The sequence below is a fragment of the Chanos chanos genome, chromosome 6, assembly GCF_902362185.1.
Source record: "Chanos chanos chromosome 6, fChaCha1.1, whole genome shotgun sequence".
Lineage (NCBI taxonomy): Eukaryota > Metazoa > Chordata > Actinopteri > Gonorynchiformes > Chanidae > Chanos > Chanos chanos.
Genome location: NC_044500.1, coordinates 29355277 through 29368800, shown reverse-complemented (window position 1 = coordinate 29368800; position 13524 = coordinate 29355277). Strand labels below are relative to the sequence as shown.

At 41.3% G+C, this 13524-nt stretch overlaps 1 protein-coding gene across 3 annotated transcripts in view; it reads left to right on the top strand.

Moving 5' to 3' along the window:
• Positions 1–13524, top strand: part of LOC115814173 (LIM domain and actin-binding protein 1-like) — a 30127-nt gene that overhangs the window by 12597 nt on the left and 4006 nt on the right. The window contains exons 1-7 of one of the 3 annotated variants that reach the window (XM_030776902.1): positions 2207–2283; positions 3257–3667; positions 10059–10119; positions 10494–10585; positions 11751–11834; positions 12155–12191; positions 12687–12763. In XM_030776902.1, coding sequence (XP_030632762.1) covers positions 3512–3667; positions 10059–10119; positions 10494–10585; positions 11751–11834; positions 12155–12191; positions 12687–12763 — 507 coding nt within the window. In that variant the 5' untranslated portion in view covers positions 2207–2283; positions 3257–3511. Of the gene's footprint in view, positions 1–2206; positions 2284–3256; positions 3668–10058; positions 10120–10493; positions 10586–11750; positions 11835–12154; positions 12192–12686; positions 12764–13524 lie in introns of those variants that run through there. The other 2 variants (XM_030776901.1, XM_030776899.1) reach the window with 2 other exon arrangements.

The following is a 13524-nucleotide window of genomic DNA, read 5'->3' as shown; positions in this document are numbered from 1 at the left end:
TCATGATACATGTCAAATCAAGGACTGAAGTATATCCTACATCTAGGCCTGAGGAAATCTGTGTGTCAGAGGCACTGTTTATTGGCAGTACTTAAGGATATACAGTACACTCTTAGCATAGAGCATTGCTTCACAACTCCGTTCTTAAGGAGGCATTTGACAAGAGGTATTCATTCTATCGCTGCACCAGCATACTTGATTCGACTTGCCTGTTATTAGTAAGTCTTGCATTTATTCAGGGAAGTGTGTCTGTCTCAGGCTCCTCCAGATTTAACTTGTTCCAGTGATTACCAAGACCTTAACCTTTTGAATCTATGTTATAGTGCTGTTCTGGAATAAAAATGGTTTAAAAATGGAATAAAAAACCATTGTAAAATGTGTAAACTGCAGATTGTAGAGGTAAATTTTGTTCTGTACCAGTACTTTCAATAGTTATTTTTTTGCGCTCATCTTCTATGGTTGTTTTTTGTTTTTTTTTAGATAGCATGGATCTGATATTGATGATATTTAAAAACATTTTCCTGCTCTCAAAAACTATTTTTTGCTAATGAAGTAGTTCTCACACACAGACATACTCTACACCAGCATATAAATCCGGTTATTGCAGCTAGTTTTCAGTGAGTGACTAATCCTCATTTAGATGTCTAATCTGTGACTAATTCCTCTGGGGGGTGTGGAACTGCTTCAGTCATGGCTTTGGTTCTGTCCCTGACTCCCTTTTGTGCTTGTGTAGCGTGTCACAAGACTTTTTATGAGCTAATGTTACCCAGTTTTAAACTGTGTTAAAGGACTCCCACTACCATAGCAATAGGTTAATGCAATAGGTTAGTAGTTTTACTCAACGACACAGTGTGGCTTTACCCATGGAGGATTCCCATTGCTATTGTGTGGCTTCACCAATTGTCCTTGTGAGTGTCAACTGTCTACAGTTTTATTAAGCGTCCTCGGTTTCTTTAGTAATTTCAGTTTTGTTTTGGTTTTTTGTTTGTTTTGCTTTTTTAGTTTCAGTTTTTCAGTACTCTTTTCATATTCTTAGCTGAGATTGTGTTGACATCCCGAATTATATAGAGGATCTCTTATCAACCACTGTCATGCAGGATTGCAAGGTAACAAAACAGTTTCATTTATTTATTTTTTTAAATCATTTATATATACAAGCAGTGAAAGGGGCACTCTTGACAAGGCTGTTCGTCATTATAGAGGTCAGTTATACCAATACATTGTGAAAAGCCTTATGTGGAATTAAGCATGTCATTTAGGAAGTCCTTGCCCTGCATTTGAATGATGGCATTGAGCTCCAGTGCACAAAGTAAATCTGCTATTTACACTTGGCTTAGCATTACTAATACAATCTAGACTGGTAATGCATAGTGAAGTATTACCAGTGTAGACTGTCTGTTTTTGGACAGCAGTTACACTGGGCAGAGTGATGGAGGAGTGAAGATGGATGTTGGGGTGAGAGAGAGGTGTGCAAGATGTGAGTGACCTGTGGCAAGGTGAAGTATGGAAGCTGAGAACAGGCTGAACGTTGAAAAGTTTAAAGAATGAGACGTGGAATGTCCTTAAAATATGATAAGATAAAATTACAGTAAATGAGTTTCTAGGGCTCTGGTTGTTTTCTGATAGAAAGGGATTTATTCAGTCAATGACATACTCTGACTGTCTGCATATAGGACTTGACTCAGGGAGTGCTCTTTGGATTGATTGTTGAGTAAACGGAGAGGAGTAAGTCAACAAGTCATGGTTTGCTATTTCTTTTTAACTTAGATGAAACCTTGTGAGAGGTTGCCATTTGTCGTGTCATTAGAGAATGTTGCAGTTTAATATGCATCCATTGTAACATTGTGAAGTCTCTGAGGCCAAGAAAATTAAACCTGGTTTCATCAAAATATAATTATTGATCTGTCCGAGTACAGTTCACTTCAATGAGAACATGCTCCATACACAGAGAGCAAAGAGTTAAACTTTTCCCCAAATGTATCATTTCCTGCCTGCAGGTTCCGTCGTTCCACAGAGCACAGTCTCTCTCTCTCTCTCTCTCTCTCTCTCTCTGTCTCTCTCTCTCTCTCTCTCTCTCTCTCTCTCTCTCTCTGTCTCTCTCTCAGTATTCCACTCCTTTTTAACCTCCCTCCCTCTCAGCTCTTGACGGGGGGTGGGCCTGTTCTTACACGTAGAGTTTTTGTGACTGCTCAACATCTGGTAGAACTTTATCACTCATTTCCACTCAGAGAGCAACGCAAGCACAGGGAAACCAAGACAGAGCAACCTCTCCCATCCACTCAGGTCTTTACAGTCTTCTTCAAGACTTTACTCTTTCCATCTTTCATTAACTGTTTTCGCTCAACAAGTTTCACAGAGAGTCATTGTATCAGTGTGCCTCTCTCTTTCTCTCTCTCTCTCTGTCTCTCTCCTTCTCTGGGTCTCTTGTTGTGGGAAGGGTGGGTGCAGAGGGACCAAGAGAAAAAAACGGGTGGGGAACAGGCTCCGGACATGCAGGAAAACGGATGTGCTTTAGTGTTGTGGAATAATCTACTGTACACTGTTTTAAAACTGACTGAGGTCATTAAACAGTTGTTGCTGATATGTTTATAGAGAGAATTTCTTTTGTTTTGTCCTGCTTGACACTTTATTTGCTGATGTTTACTGATAGCGTTTGATGTGTACATTTGAGATGACAGTGTACAGAGCTGACTGATTCACAGTTTTAAAAGAAAATGCACTTTGTTGAGAAGGACAGAGCAGTCTTTCCAGTGCGTTGTTTTCTTTAGAAATTAATTGAAAATTCCAGGAGAGGATGTGTGTAGGTTGCAAACACTGGTGTTAGTTTTACATTAAGTTTTCAGTTTGTATGTTGTGTCAGAAAAGGAACAGTTACACCAGATCTCTGGAATAACTCTTATAGCTTGCTTTTTAGAAATGTGTTCACATGTCATGTCTTGCTCTCCTAACTCCACGGCATTTGCACCCACCAGCTGGGTTGACTTGGTGATTACTCAATGTTGAATTATCTTGAAAACCTCTGGACTGTCAGCCTTTTGCGTTGAGTTGACTGTTTTCAGCAGCTGGGTTAGTGGTCTTTTTCCAGTCAGATTTTGTAGTTATTTGACTTGAAACAACTTTCTAGTTGTGATTGATTAGTATGTACACACACACGCACGCACACACACAAGCATTTTTGCTCTCTGTTATCTCTCTTCACTGTCCCATGAGATGTGTAGAGTATGACATTCCCTTTCTCTGGTCTTTCTTCTGGTAGACGGTTGAAAACCTGCTGCGCTCTGGCAACCTCAGCGACCTGAAGAAACGCTGGGAGCAGAAAAAACAGGACAAACCTACCACCCAGCCCAGTGCCCCGGCACGGACCCGCCTGCCATCCCAGCTCTCTGTTTCCAAACCTGAACCTCCAGCTGAACCCAAGCCCCCGGCTCACGCCACCTCTCTGACCCGACAGGACAGCCTGAGCGCTCGCAGGGAGAAAGCCGGTCAGAACAAGCAGGAGACAGAGGGAGGGATGGAGAGAAAGCTGAAGCCTGAGGAAGAGGAGGAGTTTGGGGCAAAAGAGGCGGAGTCAGGGTCTTCCTCAGCGTCCAACCTCTGCTCACCTCTGGAGAAGCCCAGTGTACCTTTAAACAGTCTGAAGATGATGTTCGAGAAGGGAGAAGCCAAGGTATGACTGACAGATACAGATACATACGTACATGCTGAATGACAAGGAAAGAGATGGAACTATGCGTCTTGTCTCTTATTGTACCACTGAAAAGGGTCTCTTGAGTACAGGGTCTGGACAGACCATCTTGTTGTGATCAGGATGTTAAAGCAGACATTCCCAGACATTCGATATGATCAGACCAGGGATGACAAAGAAAAATCAGAAAATGGCACATTTGAATGTAAAAATGCACATGCAAATTTTACCGGCTGGTTGCGTTTAGTTTTTAACATAGACAAAATTTGGAAGCAAAGCACAGTCAAATGTCAAAATGTCAAAATTTGAGTGTAATTTCTGGGCCCATGTGACAGCCCTCAGATAGCATCAGTCCTGACATTTAAAATACAGTTTAAATTAGAATATCAGTTGAACACAATGTAAGGTCACAGGGTTCAAGATTATTGTATGCACTTGGTGAAACTTATGCTCCTGTTTCTTCAAGTCTGCCTCTAAATTTTCATTATGCTAAAAGTTACCAGGGTGATTAATCATATAATTATTGAACAACCAGAATCAGGATGGTAACACGCTGTAAGATAAAGTTGAAGTCGATTTTGTGGAGCACCAGAGGACGCCTGGTAGACCCCTAGTGTGCTGAGAGTTGTGTAGGAACACCTCCATTACATTTCACATATCGTATTGCAGTCCATGATGTTGTCCAATTTGTTGTTGACTTTGATTTGGAGATGTGATGTCGGCCTGTGGTCGACAAGCCTTCAGTGTCCTGCACGCTTATCATCTGCCTGTGCTTCTCTGCTAGCTTAGTCCGTTAGGGACTACAGTCATGCTACAAACAAATCCAAGTCCGTTAGGGACTTTAGTCATGCTACATACAAATCCAAGTCCGTTAGGGACTAAAGTCATGCTACGTACAAATCCAAGTCCGTTAGGGACTAAAGTCATGCTGCAAATAAGTCCAAGTCCGTTAGGGACTAAAGTCATGCTACGAATAAGTCCAAGTCCGTTAGGGACTAAAGTCATGCTACGTACAAATCCAAGTCCGTTAGGGACTAAAGTCATGCTGCAAATAAGTCCAAGTCCGTTAGAGACAACAGTCATGCTACATACAAATCCAAATCCATTAGGGACTACAGTCATATTACATACAAATCCAAGTCCAGACAAAATGCTCTTTAGCATTAACACAGTCAGCATACAGGTACTGACCAAAAGCCACTGGCATTAGTACACTTTACTGAACCGCTTTAGCACAGACTCACTCCTGCCCACAAACCGACATTATTACAGTTATTCTCAACAACGTATACCTTATATACCTTATAGAAATACAAACACACACAACTTTTTCAAAGTACCACTTGTCCTTGCATTAAAGCCTGAACTACCAGTCAAGCTCTGACAGTCAGGCCTTCAGACTGAAAGGCATCGACAGAGTGAGTGGATTTCCCCCACCCGTTTCTGAGGTTAACAAGCACAGACACTGTTGCAGTGGGAGCTCTGGAGGTGGACATGTTAAAGGAGCCCCTCACTATTGCTCTAGATTAGTCAAGTCTGTGGTCGCCCCCCTCCTGACCTTCTGTTCTTCCGCTTTTTTCGTCACTTCCACAAATTCATTACCAGTTCGTCCATAGCTCCTCCACGTGCTCCTGCACACATTTATTCTCGGTCAACTTCATGTTAAAAATGTTTCGTTGTCATATCTCTCCATAAATATATATGAAAGTTTCTCACTTTCATATTTTCCTCCCCACCTCTAACTGCTCTGCCTCCCTCCCCCGTTTATGGCAGCCCGAGGTCAAGAATGCACTCACATTCCTACGTTTTTTTTCTTTGTTAAAAAACGTGCCTTAGGAATTCCCATCTATCTGTCACAGACACAAAAAGAACTGTCCTTCACAGCCATAATGAACAGTTTTTGTGTCTGTTTGTTGTTGCTTTTCCAATAATTGATCCGATACTTGAGCCTCGGTGTATTCAAGGGTTGATGAGTTATTAAAACTAAATGACGTTTTTGCTGTTTAGTTTTAGTTATTTTGTCCTAATGGCTTCCATACTTTCATTTTCTTTTCCCTTTTAAGTCTTGTCTTGTAAAAGTACAACATTCTCTTTGTACTAGTGAATGAGAACTGCTGTCTGGCTCTCCTTCAAATAGCCTGCATCTGTCAGGTGTCATCTGGACTGGTTGCATAGTGGGAACCATCTTTTTAAAGTACCAATAAAGAGAAAGGGTGTGACGCACAGACAATGTAGCCTTGTGTTCACCACAGTGAGACAGTTGTTTGAGCCATTTCCTGCCTCAAAAAGAAACGCTGATTCAGGACAAGAGAAACAGAGACAGGGACAACAAAAGGAAGTGGAGAACTGGAGTACTGTAGTCTTTAGTAACCCACATTGGACTTCCCTTCAGTCATAAAATGCAAGTGGTCTTCGTGAATCTAAGGAGCAGTGCCGCCTGCTGACGTACTTACATGACTGTCTTTTACAACACTAAGCAACTCTTTCCATTACTTGGGACATATCCTTATTATGAGTAATTAGACATACTGTTGATAGAGGCTACAGTTTTAGTATTTGCAAAACTCTTATGTGAATAACGAGTTTAATCACACATGGCAGACCATAACCTAAGCAATTAAAAATCGCTACTTCAACTTGTGTGTGTGTGTGTGTCAGAGAGAGAGAGAAAGAGAGTGAGTGAGAAAGTGAGTGTGTGCGTGTGTGTGAGTGAGTGTGTGTGTGTGTGTGGGGGGGGGGGGGGGGTATATGTTCTCAGGTTCTTCTTTCCCACTTGGCATAATAAAAAAAGATGCGGATGTTATTGTTAAAACAGAAAAGTGCCAAAATGTTTGTGTAACTGTGGTTAGGGGTAGGTTAAATCAGTCTTTAATTACAATTAAGTGGAAGTTAGTGGGAAGTCCCCGCCAGAATATAAAGACAACTGTGTGTGTGTGTTTATGTACTTTCAAAATAGTGGTTTTTGTCATCTTCTACCACAGTGTTGTGGATTTTCTGTCAGTAGTGGTTCTTTGGGACTGTTGTGTGTGTCTCTGACATTTTGTGGACTTTTTGGCTGAGAGTTTTTAGATATTGTGAGTGTTAGTGGGGGGTAATCCAATTTAATGTGTTTTGGCTTAGACCAGCGTCTAGAACCTCACAATACACACATGCACACACCATACACACACATGTGCACACACACACAAAAACACACAAACACATGCAAACCCTCTCTTTGCTCTCAGCTGCAGCTGTACTGGTGCACTGATGTCGTCTCAGTGGGATGATGTCATGGGAGTGGCATGCACACACTCCTTACCCTCTGATCACTGGAGGCCTACAAAAACCAGGCTCTTGCCCAACACACACTCTCTCTTTTTTTCTTTCCTCCTTCTTTTCCTTTTTCTTACCCATTTCTCTTGCCTATTCCTCTCCATCGTGTGTTTTGTCTCGTCTTTTTTTCTCTCACTGACCTGAACAGCCTTCCCCAAACATACAGAGGCCCAAATTTAACTGAAGAACTGTTTTATTTGCATCAGTCATTCTCAGTCACCTCTCGCGATACTGGATAATTTAACAAAGTGAAGTTTTAATGGAGATTGCATCACTAACAAAACAGTCATGCTCACTTGGATTCTAATAATATCTCATGAAAATACTTTGTGTTGTATAGTGTTGTGATCTGCATACATAGCTCCATCAAGCCTCTTCTATTTAAATGTTTACCTTATAGTGTCAGGTGATGTGACAATTATATAATAGTTCCCATAAACAGTTTAAAAAGTAAACCTCACTTCTGTGTCACTTCAAAAAGAGGATCCTTGTCAACAATCCCTGTCATTGTCAACTTATCATACGAAATAAACCACACTTCACTGAGTAAATACAGCTTCAGGGTATCACTGTTCACTCAGTTAGCACACACTGAATGATCATAATCAAAAATCCACATAAAACCCGTACCGTGAGCACTCATGCATTTAGCACTGGTACACTGAGTACTTTGACACTTTGTACCTGTGCACTGAGAGCTCTTACACTTAGTATGCGTTTATGGAGTCTTCTTACACTTAGACCAGTACCTGTACGCTGAATACTCCTATACTTAGTATCCATACACTGAGTACATATACACTCAGTACTCAAACACTTGGTATCTGTACACTCAGTGCCCATGAAAACAGTATTCTGTGTAGTCACAAGCTCAGTACTTATACATGCTTTACCCATACAATTAGTTTTGGCTGTCCAGTTTTTAGTCTTGTGAATGTTGGAGATCAATTTGTGAGTGAAATGAAAATAATAAATCAAATACTTTCACTTTTTTATGAGATTCTGTATTGGATTGCCTTATTCTAAGTCATAACTTTGTTGTTTTTGGTTGATTCTCTTATGTTGAGATTCTCAGGTGGTCTGTGATCTTTATGTTGGGCAGAGAGAATGCACATAACCTGACACAGGGCTGCTTGTTGACGTGGAAGAGTTTCTGTGAACACGCTGTTCTTGGTTTGGCAAAGACAGCCTCTCCTGTTCCAACGCATCCCCTGCTCCTCAGTTCAAATACCTCTCAATCCATCCCTCTCTCCCTCTCTCCTCTCTCTCTCGCTCTCTCTCTCTCTCTCTCTTTCTCTCTCTCTCCCTCTCTCCTCTCTCTCTCTCTATCTCCCTCTCTCTCTCTCTCTCTCTCTCTCTCTCTCTGTTTCTCTCCCACCCCTCTCCACTCTATACATCTCTCTTTAACACCCCATTAAGCTGTGTGAATACCAACTCATATTTTCAAGTCGTTTCCATTAAGAGCATTTACAACTTTGGATGCTTACCAAACCAGACACCTGTGACTTGTACCATTTCTATGACTGTCTTGTTTTCCAAGACAGATGTAATGTCTGAACTGTCACGGCTCAGAATCTTTGGGCTTGGGTTCAGCACATTCCTGGATGAAATGTCCATTCTTAATCATACGGTGGTTTTTAGGCACTTTGGTTGTCCACAGGTTTGCCAAAATGCAAAATATGTTCTTTGGCATCACAATCATTGACTTTTTCCTCACTCACCAAGCTTAAAATTTTGGAATTCCACTGTGTCTTAATGCACTGTTAGTCAGTGCCAGCTTTGGTGTTAGTTTCGGCATTCAGGGAGAGTGGTTTTAAGAGTTCAGATCTGTGCCTCACTTATCTGCATCCTGGATTAGCTCTAAAACGACACATCTGCCGGAGTCATCAGTTCTGAGCAGCTGTTTTCTGTCTGTCTTTCTGTTTGCTTGTTTGTTTGTTTGTTTGTTTGCCCTGACTGCATCTCTATTTTGTTAAAGGCCAGGCCCACCTGTGTGTGTGTGTGTGTGTGTGTGTGTGTGTGTGTGTGTGTGTGTGTGTGTGTGTGTGTGTGTGTGTGAAGTGATGTATCTCTAATTATTTGTGTGGCTGGACATTGCAAGAGTTAACTTGGGACACAGACGGACAGGCCCTCTGCAACTCTGCATGATGTGCTCATTAGTTGATTTTGTGTGTGTGTGTGTGTGTGTGTGTGTGTGTGTGTGTGTGTGTGTGTGTGCGCATGTGTGTGCGTGTGTATTTCAAACTGTGGCTCATATTAGTTTACAGTTGCTCAATGGTGGCCATATTCATAATCTGTTGTTATGTGAAAAACTCTTCTACATATATTACTACTGTACACAACACAAAATAATCTCAATTCTATGAATCATTAGTAGTAGCATGTTGAACATCAGCTGTTTTTTAGGAGGACTTATTTTGTTTCTCGGTGAAATAAAGAGCCGTTAAGGCAAATGAAAGCCACGTTTCTACTCCTCTAATATGTTAGTAAGGTCAGAACTGTTTTCACAAGAACTGGGAGTGTCTTGACTCAAACTGAGGTGGGTCCGAGAGGTTAAATTTGGAAAGGGGGTAATTCAGCATCCAACAGATAGACACCTATTGTGATGTAGGGAATACTGTTGACACTCTCCCACTCTACAAAAGCATGCGTGTGTTTGTGTGTGTATGTGTGCTTTTGTGTGTGTGTGTGTGTGTGTGTGTGTGTGGTGAGTGGGTGTGAGGAAGAAGGGGGAGGGGATCTGTAAGTGTGACCAATGATTTGGAATGCCCTGGGCTATCTGAGACCTGAGTGGATGAAACAGTAAACTTTTCCTGAGGAAGGGAAAGAGAGAGAGAGAAAGAGAGCAAGAGAGATTGAAGGGAAAGACAGAAGGGAGTAGCTGAACTCATTTGAAGTTGATGATGTTCTCTGAACACGGCTTTATGTTTCTTTCCTTCACACTGACCATTCTGGATCTGTAACGAACTTCATTTGCTGGATTAAAGAGAGCTTCTTTGTGCTGTATGCTCCATTTTGGATCTGTTGTGTGACCAAGTGAGCCTCTGTTTCTCCTCAGGGGCGGACAGGACGAAACAGCAGCACCTCAGAGGACATGGACACCCGTCTTGGAGAGAAAAGTATGTGACACACACACACACACACACACACACATGCATCATACACATATGAGCACAAATTTACCACAAATGCAGAAAGAATTATTTTAAAACACTGTGTGCACCAAAACACATTTCATGTCAACAGCTTGTCAGTCGCTGATCATTAGCACCTTGGCTAGCACAAAAACACATATATAGAGAGTTACGCGATCCTGAGATTCAAATCAATGTCATTAAGATCTTTGATACAGGCCTTGGTCAACTATGTTTAATACTAACACACACACACACACACACACACACACACACTTTATACAGAGAATACTTACGGTAACTGTATTAATGTAGTGATCGGTGTGTGTGTGTGTGCGTGTGTGCGTGTCCTCTTGTAGGGGTTGCTACTGTGGAAAGATCATTCTCTCTGCGAGACAGGATGGCCAAGTACCAGGCAGCTGTATCCAAACAAGACCCTTCCACACGCACAGTGAGTAGAGAACTTGGGGTGGGGGGGGGGCATTCCTGAATGGGGTAATGGGTTTTCATCAAGTTCTGGTGATGAAAAGACCTTGTCCTGGTTTTATGTAGTTCTAATGTACCTGTTGTACAGTCAAAAAAGCAAAACACTTTTGTTTGAGTCGAATGTAAAGCACACGTAGAAGTGGCCAGCAGGGTCTCCTCAGAAAGAGGGCAGCCGTTAAAGCTATTAACATACCCATGCTGTTTACACAACATCAAGCCCCTAGACCAGTTAGCAGAAACACTGTCGTAAAGTGCTGTAGTTCTGGCCTTAGAACAGGACTAGAGCTCTGAAAAAAAAAACAACAACTGTAGATTAGAACTTGAAAGACAGAAGTGTTAATTCAACGTGCTTTTCTCACTTTCATACTATGGAGTAGCCAACCGTTTCTTTACTCTGTCTGCCAACTGTAAAACAAACACAGGCGCACGCACACACACACACACACACACACACACACACACACACATAAAAAAAAAGTAAGACAGCTTTTCCACAAGTAATGAATCAGTGGTCTTGAATCCTTCTTCTCTGTTTGTCAGTGAAGAGGATTAAATTACAAACAGCTGGCTGGCTTGAGCAAATCAATTAGTGAAGCACAAAAGCTATAGAAATCTGACCAGAGAACAGAGGATACACAAAGTTCTGTGTCAGGTGTCATTACTGCTCAGCCTCAGCTTTCTGTCTTACTCCTTTATTCTTTCCCACAAAACTCAGAACAGCTTTAGACCAAAAAAAAAAGAAGAAAGCTGCACAGTTTTAAATGTTTTATTTTATTTTATTTTGTTTTATTCTTAAACTCAGAGAGGGACTTTTAGGTCATGAATAGGACGCTTGTGTTGTGCTCTGCCTCCCAACAGCTCGTGTGCGAATAGCCTTGGTTGTCTGTGTGCCAGGGATTTATGAACAGATGTGAAAATTTCAAGTGTGTCAAGTCTGCTCTCTAACCTCACTGCATCCGTCTCACGCATTGATCACTCTGTGATGTGAATGACTGATCCAGGAACAGATCTGCGACACTTTTGTCCAAATATATAAATGACAGTGACAATAATGAACTTGTTTGTGTATGCTCTGCATACTGCAGGACTTAAATCAGTTGTAAATTTTTTTTGTTCCTTTTGTTCTGCAGGCTGGCCAGACAGAGACAGAGCGGCGTACTCCCAGCGCAGACCATAAGGAGAATGTGCCCCCTGGTGGTGTGGGAGTGGCAGTGGTGAGAGTGTGACTTTGAAAAGACAGCTAATCATTAACTTAAGTTAAACTTTGACTTTTGGATTGGGAAGTAAGACGATTATAGACACGTTCTCAGTAACTGACTGTGCTACACATGTTTACGGCTTACGTGGAAAGGTTAAAATAGAATCTTTGATTATTACATTTTATTTGACTCTAAATATTTAACCCACTGGTTATTTTAAAGCTGTATTATACAATCAGCCAGTTTTTAACATTGTTTTTCAAACCAACCCTCACAAGTTCTCATTCTCTTTTTCTTCCTCTTTCACTCTTTTTTTTCACTGTCATGCCATTCAGAACCTGCTCTCTGAGTCCAACAGTCCAAAGACAAATGGTGAGTCACTGTCCTCCCCCTCCCCCTCCCCCTCCCCCTATTGATGTCATCAGTTTCCTTTAAACAGAGCACTTTTTAACACGCTAATGTCTCTGTCTTTACTCTGGACCTTTTAGTCTGGAGCCAAGAGGCTAATGAGGCTAATCTCATTGTTTTGTGTGTGTGTGTGTGTGTGTGTGTGTGTGTGTGTATGTGTGTGTGTATGTGTGTGTCTGTGTGTGTGTGTGTGTGTGTGTTTACGTTCTTAAATAGAGAAAGCTGGTGAGATACATTCATAATTAAGGAACAAATGGAAATCTTTTTGACAGCCTTCTCTCAATAAAAACCCCCTTTACTCTAATTCAATAATGTGAATGAAGTCCATGAGTTGTAGATGATAAATCATGCAAACTTTTAAATCACACAAAGTAAATCTACGTTCTCTGTGGGTATTCATCTTATTATGCAGACAGTTTTTTTTAATCAGTGCATTTCAACACTGCATCCTGGTTTCAGGACTTCCAGAGGACACACCAGGCTCCAGTCCTGAAAACCCTGCATCCGCGAGTGATGACCCACCCAAAACAGTGAAGGTAGCTGCATCTGACCAAGCAACAAAGTGCTGTTGTCAACAGAAACTCATAATGGTTTTATCGCTTTATTACTGACTGTATCTGGTACTCGCTCGGTCTACTCTTTGTTCTTGAAGCCAAACTTAACCAGTCACATCAGTGTCAGGGCTTTTGATACAAACCTTTGAAATTGTGTAAGACCATTCTGTGAATTGTCATCTTTGTCTTATCGTTTTAACTTTAGCATTCTGTGGGCTCTTTCACAAGCCTTTCAGTGCTGATTACTTCGTCCTAATTAGATAAAGAAAGAATACAATCACTGTTCCCACGGGTCCTTGAAATCCTTGAAAGCTCGTGAATTTGAGAGAAAAAAAATTAAGGCCTTGAAAGTTTTTGAAAATAGACATAAATGGACATGGGTCGTTGAAAGTGCTTGAATTTAAATATTTTGTGCAAGAATATAAATCAAAGTTCTTTTAATATTTTTTTTTTTTACTTAACGTTAGTAAATAGGCTACATTCCGCTGTCTGCATGTGTGTCTCCTGCCATCTGTGTGTCCTTGTTTTACACACTACCTGCCTCAAGAAAGTGTGACGGTCATGTGCGTGCATGAGTGATTGAAGTCCAGTGATGCAGGCTAAATAGCGGCAAGCAAGCGAAAAAGCTAACGCTAAGCGAACCTTCAGCTAAACCTTGAAAGTATAAATTCCAGGACTCACCAAAGTCTCTATCTCTGTCGTTCAACTTACACAATATATTGTTTTGCTGTGCTATGTTAGAG